General features: G+C 40.1%; 1 protein-coding gene across 2 annotated transcripts in view; it reads left to right on the top strand.

Moving 5' to 3' along the window:
* adarb2 (adenosine deaminase, RNA-specific, B2 (inactive)) overlaps positions 1 to 8,861 on the top strand; it is a 293,464-nt gene extending 284,603 nt beyond the window's left edge. For both annotated transcript variants that reach the window (XM_015373546.1, XM_015373545.1), the window contains exons 9-10: positions 1,647 to 1,828; positions 7,208 to 8,861. In XM_015373546.1, coding sequence (XP_015229032.1) covers positions 1,647 to 1,828; positions 7,208 to 7,387 — 362 coding nt within the window. In that variant the 3' untranslated portion in view covers positions 7,388 to 8,861. The remainder of the gene's footprint in view (positions 1 to 1,646; positions 1,829 to 7,207) is intronic.
* Positions 8,862 to 13,366: the final 4,505 nt, after the last annotated feature.

Genomic DNA, 13,366 nt, shown 5'->3' with positions numbered 1-13,366 from the left:
CATAAAAATATGTTGTAAAGTATAGTAAGAATATCCGAAAAATCTACTTGAGTACAGTAACGAAGTATTTGTACTTCGTTACTTCCTATATCTGTGCATGTGTGATGCAAACAGCAACTCTTAAACAGAGCGCGCTTGACGAGAAACGGGCTTGTGCAAGATCTCGCACGTATATAATAGGCGTTCCCTCTCAGGCGCAGCTACAGGGTTATGCATGTACATTTTTTTCTTTTTAAGTGGAGAGGGTGAGTCTTTTTAAAAATTCGCAACGATCCTCCACTATACCTTTGTTTAACAATGCTCTTATTTTAAACGGCCTAAAGTAAAACTTGCGGTTAGCAATTATTTTCAAAATGATGTCATTTCTGAAAACTATCTAAACTTCGATCCCATGCACAAACAGTGAGTATAAATAAATGTTTTTGTTTAATTTATTTGGTATTCCAAATATATTTTTGGATACGAGTGAAGCGGTGTCTTACTTTAAGCTTGGAATGTAAAGAGATATTGATGCCCCACCAGTACAGACGTCCCAAAGAAAGGATTTACCTTCATTTCTGACAGGGATGGATAATATTTCAGCAGCAAGAGCTAAGAGCCCTTAACTGGACTCTGTTATGCAATTGAAAGAAGCAATGATCGGCTTTGACCCATACCTGATGCCTCAACGACTGTGATAAACATAAGACAGTAGATATGTGGAGGCGGTGGCCTAGTGGTTAAAGCATTGCACTTGGGTCCCTGAGGTTCAGGCTGTCACTCGGGTTCCTTGAGCAAGAGTCAGAGTGGCGGACTTCAGACTGCTTCCTGGGTGCCGGACAATGAGAACCCCCTGCCCCTCCCACCCAAAAAAAGAAAATTAAAAAAGTCAGGAGATTTTTTTAAGAGTGCAAATGTTGCTAATGTTGTTTGCTTAACAAGTAAAATCGCTGGAAGTCTTTGCTGAAGTTTTTCTTTAGTTTTCCTAAATGCAAACATGCCAGTCACTGAAACCATAAAACAACAAGGAAGGTACAAAAATCTACTCCCTATCATGGCTGCTAACTTCAGTGATTAAATAATTGTGTCAGCCTCATGTTGTTCACCTTAGAAAGGTAATTTGTTCCCCAGTCCACCGTCAGCTCTTCACTAATTGTCTAACTAGAACCCAATGAGAACATCCACTCAACATTTCTCCTGTTCTATGCTTTGTTGTCGAGGATATTATTTCAAAGAACACAGTGACAGCCCGATTCAGGTGTAGCCGCTGATCTTTATCAATGGCGTTCATATTCGTCGTGGAGACAGCGTGTCCCCAGAACTGTGCGCTGCAGGAACACAGACCGGCTGACGTACAACGGCAGGAACGCAGGGGGTGCTTGATTGATAGCCTTCCTTTTTTCCATCTTTTCTTTCTCTCTAGGCGTGTATCAAAGCTCTGCAGTGACACATTTTAACTCACGGGTCCACTTTTTGCAGGGTAGCAAAAAGTAACAAGAGCCGTTATCCTCAGGGAGAAAGGGAATGAAAGGTGGAGGAAGGTTAGATGAACCAACAAAGCTGAGGTTTTAAGAGTCTGCAGAGTTTCTACATTTTATTAGTGATCCGTATTTGACTGCTATGAAAGTTACCTTCTCACTTAAATTGTTTGTTTTTGATGTACGCAGGGCTGAGCAACGCTGAGTACCAGCAGCAGGGGAAGGCCACGTGCGTCAGCGTCAACTGGACTGTGGGCGACCCGCAGCTGGAGGTGATCAACACAGCGACGGGACGGCGACGGGATTCAGGGACGCAATCGCGCCTCTGCAAGCATGCCCTGTTCGCCCGCTGGACCAGACTGTACCGTAAGGTGAGGGAGCATCTCTCTGGAATCAGGCCAGAGGACGGTCCAAAGCAAAACTCTATCCAGTGTCAGGTCTAAGCACCTAAAACATGGGGGGGGGGACAAGGAACTCAGACTTGCAGTCTCAACAAACATGTCCTCTAAATCTCAGGGTTCAGTCAAAGTTTAAGCTGTTGAAGCTGTTCACCAAAGTTCAGCAGGTTGAGTGCTGCTCGTAAATCAACCACAACCTCCCCAAAAGCAAGTCCACGAATCACAGTATACTTCACAAAAAGTGGCTATGAAAACATGCACATAGCACACAGCTTTTTGCATGATAACACTACACAGATACATTTATATACAATTATTCTAACACCAGTCACTCACACTGTGGCAAAAGTAGGACTAAAGTTCAGGAGAAGCGGGTTTATAGTTGAAACATTAAAAAATATCCTTTTAAACATTGCATTGCTGTGGCTGGAATATTGTACAGGTACATCTGTGCAGAATATGGGCTGGAAACCCCAAGGTCAAAGTGGGAAACGCCTCCAAAGGTGGTAGAGAATGACCGAGCCAAGATCCTGTGGGAGTTCCAGATACAGACGAATGGTAATGGCAAACCAACCTGACATTGTGATGGTGGACAAAGAGTAGAGGGAAGCAATTGTGGTTGACATAGCAATACCAAGTGACTACAACATCAGGAAAAAAGAACATGAAAATCTATAGAAATACCAGGGGCTCAGAGAAGAGCTGGAGGAAACCTGGAAGGTCAAGGCATCAGTGGTACCCGTGGTCATTGGGTCACTTGGGGCAGTGACCCCCAAACTTGAATATATATATATATATATATATATATATATATATATATATATATATATATATATATATATATATATATATATATATATATTTATATATATAGTAGATTTATAACCAGAAACTTTTCTCCCTGATCTCTACCAATTCGTTCACACACACATATGAAAGCAGAGACACACAGAGCAGCTCAGCTGTCGTCCTGTACGGCTCAGTGGGCACAGTGAGATGCTTACTAAGCTAAGTTCGTGTTTTCAGCTCCCGAAGAAGCCAGTTCTTAGCAGAAAAACAGACTGTAGTGTAAAATGATTTGGGGAAATAAAACCACAGACCAGAGGTGCAGAGTTTCTAGTTGGTGTTCATGTTGTTTTCCGATTCACTTCTAGACGCTGGTGCTTTATTAAAGTATTAAAACGTCAGTATACAGACTCTCTTCATACGGTGCCCAGGATGCAGCCAATCGTTTTTTTCAAGGGAGGTTCTGAAAAAAAGAATGAAAAAGCCATAAATTGTGTGAAATATCAAGTGAACAAAAGAGGCATGTTCTGCTTTGCGATCCTTAGATATAGCAGATGAAATATATGATCAAATCCTAATATGAACAACGCTAGAAGGGAACAAGTTTTCATTTTTACATCGTCATTAAAAATAAAACTGTTTAAAGAAGAAGGAATTTGTCCTAGAGAGTTCAAATGTATGGTTTCTATGCCAGTTCCTATCATCTATTTATTATTAATTTATTAAGTATTATGTCTTTAGTGCCAGGAGTTCTACAGAGGTGCTGGCTCCTGATGGCCCCCAAGACTCCATAGATTAGAATATTACTGAGTAAATTTTTATAAATGAAACAGTGTGTGAAAACAGACACAGATTGATGTGGTCAAGAATGTTTTTTCAGATTAGAATAATTGATCAGGTCAAATAATCTGTTAACCTGCTAAACCAAAATCAACCAAAATGAAAAGAAAACAAAATGAAAAGCCTGAAAACCCCTGTCATGATTGAGAGAAGCCTTATTTTTACAGTAGGAGGCTGCAGTTAATGGGCTTAATGAAAGGTATGTTTAATATGTGCTTAAAGTTTGTTCATTTCAAAAGGTACCTTTATTCTTAAAGAAACTTTGTTTCTAATTAATTTATTAACTGTAACTGTTGTGTTTTATGTAACTGATAAACAAGCAGAGTTGCATAATCCAGGCCCAGAAGGTGCTTGTCTTGTTTTCCTTACCCTGTTAACTTTACCCAGTGATTAAACTGCATTTTGGAGCTGGAAATGCTTTTTTTAAATAATTTTTAGCTTCTAACATGGATTATTCACCCCTGACAACAAGAAATAGTTTAGCTTTGGGCGTGCAGGTGGCTCAGTGGTTAGTGCGCATGAACTGGTACGGAGACCTTAGTCCTTAGTCCTTTAGCTTTGGAGTATTTGTCGTGCTGGAAGTTGACTCTCAAGAATGAAGTCATTTGAAGCCTCCAGTGGTTTTTATCTCCTTCAGAGTTCGCATCAACTTTCACTAGCTTCCCTGCGGATTAGAGATCGACTGATGCAGGTTTTGTGAGGCCAACGCAGATACAGATTACATATCTGCGGCCTTTTTTGTTTTTTAGAGCTGATTTGCGAAGCCGAAACAGTTTTTTTTTTCTTATTCTATTTGAATAATAAAAGTGATCATAAATGTTAGAAAAGACTTAATTTAAACAAAAAAAATTTAAAAACCAAACAAAACATTAACAACGTTTAGCGAATGGAGGGAGCAGCTGTACATACTCTGATACTGAATGCCTTGAAGACATGAGCGTAGGTAATAACACGAATAAAGGCTAATGTATCGGGTTACCTCTACTGCTGATGCTAAACATCTGAACAGCATGATGCTGCCACTACCCTACTTCACCATGAGGGGGTGCAGCAATACATTTTTGCCACAAACAGCATTTTGCTCGTAGCCAATCATGTTGAATGTTGTTCACCTCTGATTCCACTTATTTGCTTTCTTTCCTCCATGGTTGGTGGAAAAAAAAAAAAAACATGCTGATGTTTCATGACGTTCCTGGAAAAATCAACTCTTTCTTGCCTCTGTTCTGTACGTGGGAGTTTTGTGCGATGCACAAAGACCGTTGTCTTGGTAACAGATTCTCCCACCTGAGCTGTGGACTTCTGCAGCCCTCCATTTATCCCTGAGGCCTACACAGAACAGCTGCATTCATACTGTGATTAAATTACAGAGATATTAACTCTAGTTCTAAATTTTATGTCGTTAGTTAAAGAGAGAAAACTGTGCTTTATTTACCTGAAATTTGAATAAAAAACTTTGAATTTTGTTGTTTGTTGGAAAAAGGTTAATATTATTGGTCCAGGGATTATATCATAAAATCCCAAAAGGTCTTTGTGTTTATTAGATCCTGTAGTGCAGGCTTGTTAGGATGTGAACGTCCCACTAATTTAAACATTTAGTTTGATCTTGATTTTGATGACCTTTCAGAGTTGGCTGGCCCATGCAGCAGGAGTTACTCTGGTTTTAGCTTAGCTGCATCCACTGCCATCAGAAATCTCCAGCTTCAAGCAGGAGATCCAGAAACATTAACCACAGAGAGGCTCTCCAACAATCAAAAGCCACACATGTGTATTAAAATCCAAATCACAGAGCACTGAGGAAATGTGGAATTTCCTCTAAGCTGCAGATAAATTTGTCGTCTTGGCAACATCTGCCGTCTGTGCGCCTTATCTGAATCTGGCAGCTCGGATCTTCACCCGCCGCACTTTCATTTCCATTCTGAAACTTTATGTAACCGACACCGCCTGCGTCGGCAAATGGCGAGCCGTTAACGCATAATGACTATGAAACCATAATTATTTGGAGGAGTACTCGAGGAGGCCCCCACCCTAAGTGCTCCCCGCGCGCCGCACATACGGGCCACGCAAGAGCAGTCGCACTAATCTCCAAAAGAAACTTTTGCTCTCCTCGCCTCCCTCTCCCTACTTGTCTCTCTGCTGATCTTCACTGCCCCCCCCCATGACTGTAAGAAAGCACAAAAAGCACAGAGAATGTGCAATTGCTTGTGAAATTTAAATGGGGAGATTACACAGCTGTTGAAGCCCCCACCAGTCCCCACATCCACCCCCTCCCATAGCCACCCAAATGCATTTGTGCCGGCTCATTCGTTTTGTTTTGCTCGCCCCTTTTCCTCTATTCCCCCCACCCCAACCCTGACTCAACCTTCTGCACCTTACAGAGCCCAGCAAAACAAGAAAACCACACAAATTACCATATTTAATGAAGGTTCTGATGTAATAGGAACCTTATGATATACTGAATAGGAAAGATGGGTTATATTTACACATAGAAATCTGAAAAGTGTGGCTTATATGGGGTAAGGTAGCTGTTTATTTAAAAGTATGCATCAGTGTATAAAGTTGTTAATATATGTTAATAAACATGAGTAAATTTAAGACTTCTATTTGTTCTTTGCTGTCAGCTCATACATGCGACACCAGATTTTTCATATGTGAGAAAACAAGGTACAACTTTGCAACAATAGAAGTACAAATAAATAATTTATGGGTATGAATCTACAACCCCAGATGAAGCTGGTACACTCCTTTCCAGTTGGTGGCAGTAGTGCAGCTAAAGGTTGGTGGCCAGGCACTGTTGATTGAAAAGAACAGGAAGAAGATGAAAACAGAACCATTTGCCCTTGTTTTTAAGTCTGACCATCTTTCCCCACCAATCCGGGCCATTTCACAGTACCCACAGCATGATGCTGCTGTCACCATGTTTCCCAGCAGCCATGATGTTTTTTTAGTGTGAGATGAAGGGTTAGTTTCCCTTCAAACTTGAATAAAGACCAGGAGGTTTCGGCGTACCAACTCGCATTTTCTTCCAAATGTTTGGTCTCCTATATTTTTGAGTCCATCTCAAATATCTGTGACAGATTTTTTAGCTCCACTTGCTGAAAAGTTCTCCAATAATTAGATGCTCAGGTATTATAGTAATCAGGAAATGAATGGGTTGCCCCCTCTGGGTTAGGGAGAGCCTCAACCAGAGGAATTTAAGCATTGTGGCATGTTCGTTAGTGATGGCAGGACGCAGCAGGAGATGGATAGATGGATCGGGCCCACTGCAGCTTACTGTATTACACACCTGGTCTGCCTCTTCACCACTCAAACGATTTTCTAACTTTTCAAATACTTGAAAAGTAACGGTTCTGGCTTTTATACATTCCAGAATTAGTGGCATGGAGTAGAGCCAGGCAGACTGGTGGAAAAGAAGAAACGCCACAAAGCTAAAGTATCAATTTACAAATCTGTCTATAAAACCTGGAACCCAACTTCTCCTGTAAATGAGCTGAAGAATCTACAGAGAGATTAATGTTTCTGTTTTCCCATTATATCTCTTACCTCCATGGTTTGAACTTGAAAAAGTCGACAGAAGAGTAAAAAGAACTCAGACAAACTGACCCCTCACTGTTCAGATTTAGTGATGCTTTAAAATGTCAACAAGCTCTAATAAACCAGAATCCTTCTCCAATGCACTTTTATTTGACTCCCCCCTGCTTTCCTGTTTGTGTTTTTTCTTCTTCTCAGCTGGGGGTCCACATCTCCTGCTCAGCAGCGAACCGGGAACCCATGTACAGCGAGGCCAAGAATGCGGCGCGTCCTTACCAGACAGCCAAGCAGCAGTGGTTCAAGTCTCTGCAGGAGGCGGGCCTCGGTACCTGGGTGAAGAAGCCGCCGGAGCAGGAGCAGTTCCTGCTGTCCGCCTAAACGAGTCTGTGTGTGTATGACCTTTATTTTTGTAGGAAGAGATGTCAAACCTCCCAGTTTCATTCCAGGAAGTGTAGGCCTACCCTCCAAACTAAAGATTACCGACTCGTCCGTGTGTCTGTGGTTCATTCTGTTTAGTGTCGCCTTTTCATCCCATTACCGAAACCACTGCTGGACGGTCAAAGATGAGGAACACTGGAGTTCAAACACTGGACTTTTTCCTCCGATGTTCCTTGAACACAAACACTCAAGGTTTGAGCCAACAGCCATCTAAATGCACCCCGTTCCCTTCTGTGGCTGTCAAGGAAAAGGGGTTGGGGTAACCTTGAGCGGAATGAAAGGCAGCCGCTATCTTGTCATCAGCTATTTCCGGGCCCCGAGGCTCCTGCTGAGGAAAGGAGCCACAGGGGAGGGAGAGCGAGACAGACAGAGAAAGGGGAAGGGAGAAAGGAAGAAAAAAAAAGAGGGTCTACGTCCAATTACGGGCCCTGTCAGGGTGACGGGTGATGGAGGAAGGGAGTGAGGAAAGGGAAGGACGGGGTGTTTCACCTTCTCCTCTTTTATTACTACCTTCATTCTCTTCTCTTAATTCACCCTTTTAACTCCCCTGTGCCCTCTTCTTCCCTCGGGGGAGCTAAACATGACACGGCGGCAGGTTAGGCACCCCTGGAGAAGGTGAGGTTTATAAGTGACATCATTACTACTCCACTAAAAACAAGAAGGAAGAGACCAGAATTTAGTTCTTTTAACCTGCAGCTTCTCTGTTGTTTTTTAGTTGTTTTGATATAAACTCAGTAGAGACCTCCTGCTGTCGTTCTTTCCCACGTTTTGCCCCATTCTGATAAGTAATGTGGACGTTTATTTCACCCATTACCATCAGATCCGAGGCCTGACTTAACACGCGTTAAAAAACAAACTTAGCTCATCATCAACCCCATGTAAATTTGCACCTTAATGCATTTTGTCTTTGCATATTTTATCTGTGTGTCACTGTGATGTCTTTATATTCATTATAATCATAACTGTACTGTTCTGTCAGCGCCGTGTTCTCTATAAATAATTCAGCCGAAGCACTCAGACCGCCAGCAGCAGGAAATCTGCCAGATCCAAGCGGTGAGAGTGACATCTAGTGGGATCTCTGTTTCATGTCCTGCATCCATTCAGTTTATTTAACAAAGATGATCTGACAAACAGGCAAATTTACATGAAATAAAAAATACTTTAACTCTAGAAATACTGTTTTTTTTTTATCATATTTCAATATCAATGTAGACGTAGTAATTTAATTGGGAGTTTGTGATCTAGATTTCTATTAAATTTAAATTTGATCTGCTTGGGCTGGACTTGTGATCTGAACTAATTATAATGTTACACTGGAAAAAACAGAAATCAAGAAAAGTCATTTTTTCTTAAAATAAGTGCATTTGCTCTTGGATTGAGGAGGTAAAAGAGTAATTTTGCCAATGGAACAAGACAATTTACATTTAAAATAGGAAAAAACAATTACATTGTCTTATTTCAAGTGCATATTATCTAATTATCTTATTTTAAGAGTAAAAATACTCATTCCATTGGCAAACTATCTCACTAACCTACTGAAATTAAGGGTAAATATACTTAATTTAAGACATTTTTACTTATTTCTAGATCGTTTTTCTAGTGCATTGTTATGTATTGTGGTAAAGCTGCAAATAAAGTGTCACAAACAGTGTCTAAGTATTGCATCCTGCTAAAACACTCGTTCCCCTTGATCTGGTCTTTTTTATGTTTATGTTGGATTATTTTATATGACAGAGCAGGAGAATGAAGCTGAGGCATGCTTTATATATAAAAATATGAAAAGTGTGGGATAGGTTTGTATTTAGGCTTTTATTTTGATACGCCTAAATCAAACTAAAGAGGAAGTGGCCTAATGCTTACTCTGGAGGAGCTGCACAGATCCACAGCTCGTTTGAGTACATCAGTAGGGAAGGAAGCCATGGGAAATCTCTTTCAAAGTTTGATTTATATCACATAAGAGAACATTGGGAACATTTAGAAGAAAACGTGTTCTGGTTGAATAAAATTTAAATCAATTTGGCCTACAAGCAAAGTATGTTCAGGAAAGTTAACATCCCCATGGTGGTGGCAGTATTATGATGTGGGGATTCTTTTCATCAGCTGCAAAACTGATCAGAGCTGACGGGAAGAAGGATTAAACGAAATATCGGCTAATAGAAAGCTCTTAGAACATCAGAGGTTTAACTTTCTGTGAGATTGTGACTGAATTGTTTATATTAAAAGTACCAGTATCGGGTGGGGCCCAGATCCAGCACTAAAATGGTTTTATCGGTATCAGCGAGTACCAACAAATAGGGCACTGATACCATTGTGAGAGCCAAAAGTTTATTCAACTTTTGTCACCCATTCCAGGTAGGCAAAAAAAGTTCTACTGGATTCACTTTGTATTAGTCTTTTTCCTGCTTCACGAAGGTAGGCAGCAGCTTAACAAAGCCATGATGGTAATTATTTTACATCCAAATAGTATGCAGTTCTTCATATATATACACACACACATCAATTTCAAACAGATGGTATCGGTATCGGCCAATACTGCACAGCCAGGTATCGGTGCAACACTAATTAAAAGCAAGTTGATATTTGACAGTAGCTCAGTTTGTAGTTTTCCTTTTAAAGAAAATTAAAAAAAAGAAGATAATTCCTACCTAATTCCCCTACCACTTTAAGTTGTGGTTGTTTAATGAGAAAACGTAAAATAAAACCTGTGTAAAAATAAGCAACTATGGCTAAAAATGTCTCCACTAAAAATGATCGTCCTTTGAAACATGGAGAGTTGAAAGAACTACGGCCGCTCCTCCAACAGTCTGGTTTTCGTTTCTGTTTTTCTAGAGAAAAATTCATAGGCTGTTGAGAAAAAAAAATTTTTTTAGCTTGTATTGCTGAGTTAGTGGTTAGCAATCCGTTCTGAATTTGTCTGGTGTTCTTATCTTTTGTTTTTCATTTGTAGTTGAACATAATTGAACTTTATTCATCTCACATTGGAGAAATTAACTTTGCATTTAACCCATCCCCTTGGGGAGCAGTGGGCTGCCATTGTGCGGCTCCTGGGGAGCAATCAGGGGTTAAGGTCTTGCTCAGGGACCCAGAGTAGAGGATGCGGGATTCAAACTGGGTTCTTGCAACCTTCTCAGAGCATAAGCGCACTGCTCTAACCACTAGCCCAACACTCCCTGGCACTACGAAATATTTAAAACAGAACCACACAAGTTATTTAACTTAAAATAGCTGACATTTATCTAGTTAAGGATCAAGTTCTGGGAAAGGAGCAGAACCAAGAGAAGATTCTGGCATAAAAATAAAGCACTAATTAGGAATAAATTGAATTTAAATGTCTGTTTGTCAGATCAAATCATGGTAAATCTAGTTTTTTGGGCAAACGTGACCTCATTCATCACCCTAATGTTAGCAACCACAGAGTTTATTTTTGAGATTTAAAAAAGGAAGGTTTGTCTGAATGACAGTCCTGTATCAGAGTGTATATATGTAAAAAAAAATGTATAAAAGATGTTGATGAAGACGTGAAAGAAATCTAAAAATGTCACACTACGATGTAAATTGAGATATAAGAGGAACTGCTGCTAAGGTCTGTAAATTGCACTTCAGTAACATAAAAAAAAGTGAATGTTTGTACTGTATATGTGAATAAAACGACTAAATCTTGTAATTTTACTTCTGCCTGTCTGGTTTATTTTCTTTAATATTGGTCTATTTCTACTTTGTCACGATTACCTGTCAGTGTGATAATGTGCTGACCCTGGAGGGCCGCCGCACATTATTAGAGAGACCTCCCCTCTGCTGCGTCTCCCCAGGGAAATCCATGGGGAAATGGTTATCTCTGTTAGGCTCATGGCAGGTGTCACACAGATCAGCAGCCGAATTAGCCTGGAGGATGAAAGAGGAGTCCAGAGGAGGTAGCTATACCTCATCCAACCTTTCCCCTGCAGCCACGGTCAGCTCTCTGCTCCACAATAAACTCCATAATTGACAATTTGATCCAGCGGCTGGCCGCGGCCGGACAGCTGTAATCCAATGGACAGGGGCAAAGAGAAGCTCCATGCTTCTTTATTCTGTCTCCATGTTAATACTACTGGGCAGTGAGGATAAACTACACAACACATAATAAACCACGTCATCTTAGTGCCGAGCGGTTTCACTATTATTCTGCAAAAATTCGGAGGCTGTTGGAAGTTTATCAGTAAATTTCTCTTTTTTTTTGGCTTCACCCAGTTCTATTAAAGGACCAATCATTGGCCACCCCTTCCATTTTTTCCCTCTAATACAGATTGTTGCAGCAGCAATACTCTCAGTTCGAAACATTTACATTTTTTGTGGTTAATTATACACATCAATATACCAACATCTAATATGATAAGTACATAATTCATGCTCTTTTCAGAACTAGATTTTGTGTTATATGGGGTAAAGAGAAAATTATGTGTCTCTGCAAGTCATCTAGGAGTCTTCAGTGAAATCATAGATAACAATTTTAATAAAAACTTATCGAATAATCAATTTATTTAGATATTAGTGCTTGTAAATATACATTTTATGCAGAATGTTTATTGACACAAGTAGGTAAGTAAGGACGATGGAAAAGATTTACGCCTCAACTCAAAACTGAAAGTTTTATCCACTATACCTTTTATCTAACAATGTTAAATGTATGCGTCTATTTGTTTGCAAAGGCTGTAGGAAAGTATAGTTTGTCTTTATTTAGAAAATATGGATTTTTTGCTCGTTAATTTTCCTGTTGGAAGAAGATCCGCTTTCAGCCAGCCCTCAGTGTACATTGGTTAATGCCTGGCCACCCGTATAAAAATGTTCTGGCTATGCCTCTGTTAAAGGGCTCATAGGATGGAAAACTGAGTTTCCATTTTCATAGATGAATAACGATAGTTCAGTGGGTGAAATGGACGTACAGAGAAGTTCAAACCCCATCAACACCACCTTTCTCTGCAAATCTCACAATTCTAAACTTCCACCCTAAAACAGGTGAATCCAAACTCAGGGATGTTGCCTTATTTGGTTCTGGCCTGTACTTTGCCCCGCCCTAAAATTGACACTCAGACCAGCTAACTGGTTCAAAGGCCCAAGAACATGAATAGAGGTCGATGTAAGACACCAGTTTAGCTGTTTATCCTACCGTTGGGTTTACTTCTACAAGAATTACAAAGCAGGACGTTCCTCTATTGAAAATGAGCCAGAACTATGGGCATAAATGCAGTGTTCCACGCTGCATGGAGAAAGGGGAACATTTCACAGAAGATCCCTGCAAAGTTTGATGCTCAGCTGTTCATTTGCTCTATGCGTTTTACCGAAGACAAGCTTTCAAAATCTTGGAAAGATTCAAAGCAGTATTTGCTAAACTTCTTTTACTGAAACGAGGGGCTATTCCCACCGTAAGGCCATCACAACAATTTGATGTTTCAGTGAGTGAGTGCTTGTTGCTATGATGCGTCTTTGCTCTGCAGCTTCGCTCGTTGGAAACCAACCAATCAGCGCACACCTCATCTAAATACTCATGAGCATACCATAAAAGAAAAAAAACCTGTTGTTTCATTCTAGGGCTTTCAACCAGGCTCGGATTACGGTGCATAGAACAGCAAATATGCCATTTTTAGCCCAACCTATGTTTCACACCCTATTCAGAGACCTTAAGGACCAGCATTGAATAACCTATATAGAATCATTCTATGACCACCTTAAAGCCGAGGGAGAAATTTAGATTTTCAAATGAGTACAAAAAAAAGTTTGTCTCTTTGTCCTTTTTGAGTTTTTTTCTTAATTAATATATATCAGAATCAGAAATACTTTAATAATCCCAGATGGAAATTACTTTTGTTACACGCTCCAGATGCAAAAAATGTTTTATATATATATATATTTACAACAAACCACACAAAATAATATAAATATAAA

This window comes from Cyprinodon variegatus, unplaced genomic scaffold (genome assembly GCF_000732505.1).
Source record: "Cyprinodon variegatus isolate N-32 unplaced genomic scaffold, C_variegatus-1.0 Scaffold88, whole genome shotgun sequence".
Taxonomy (NCBI): Eukaryota; Metazoa; Chordata; class Actinopteri; order Cyprinodontiformes; family Cyprinodontidae; genus Cyprinodon; species Cyprinodon variegatus.
This window is presented reverse-complemented; position numbering and strand designations above follow the sequence as displayed.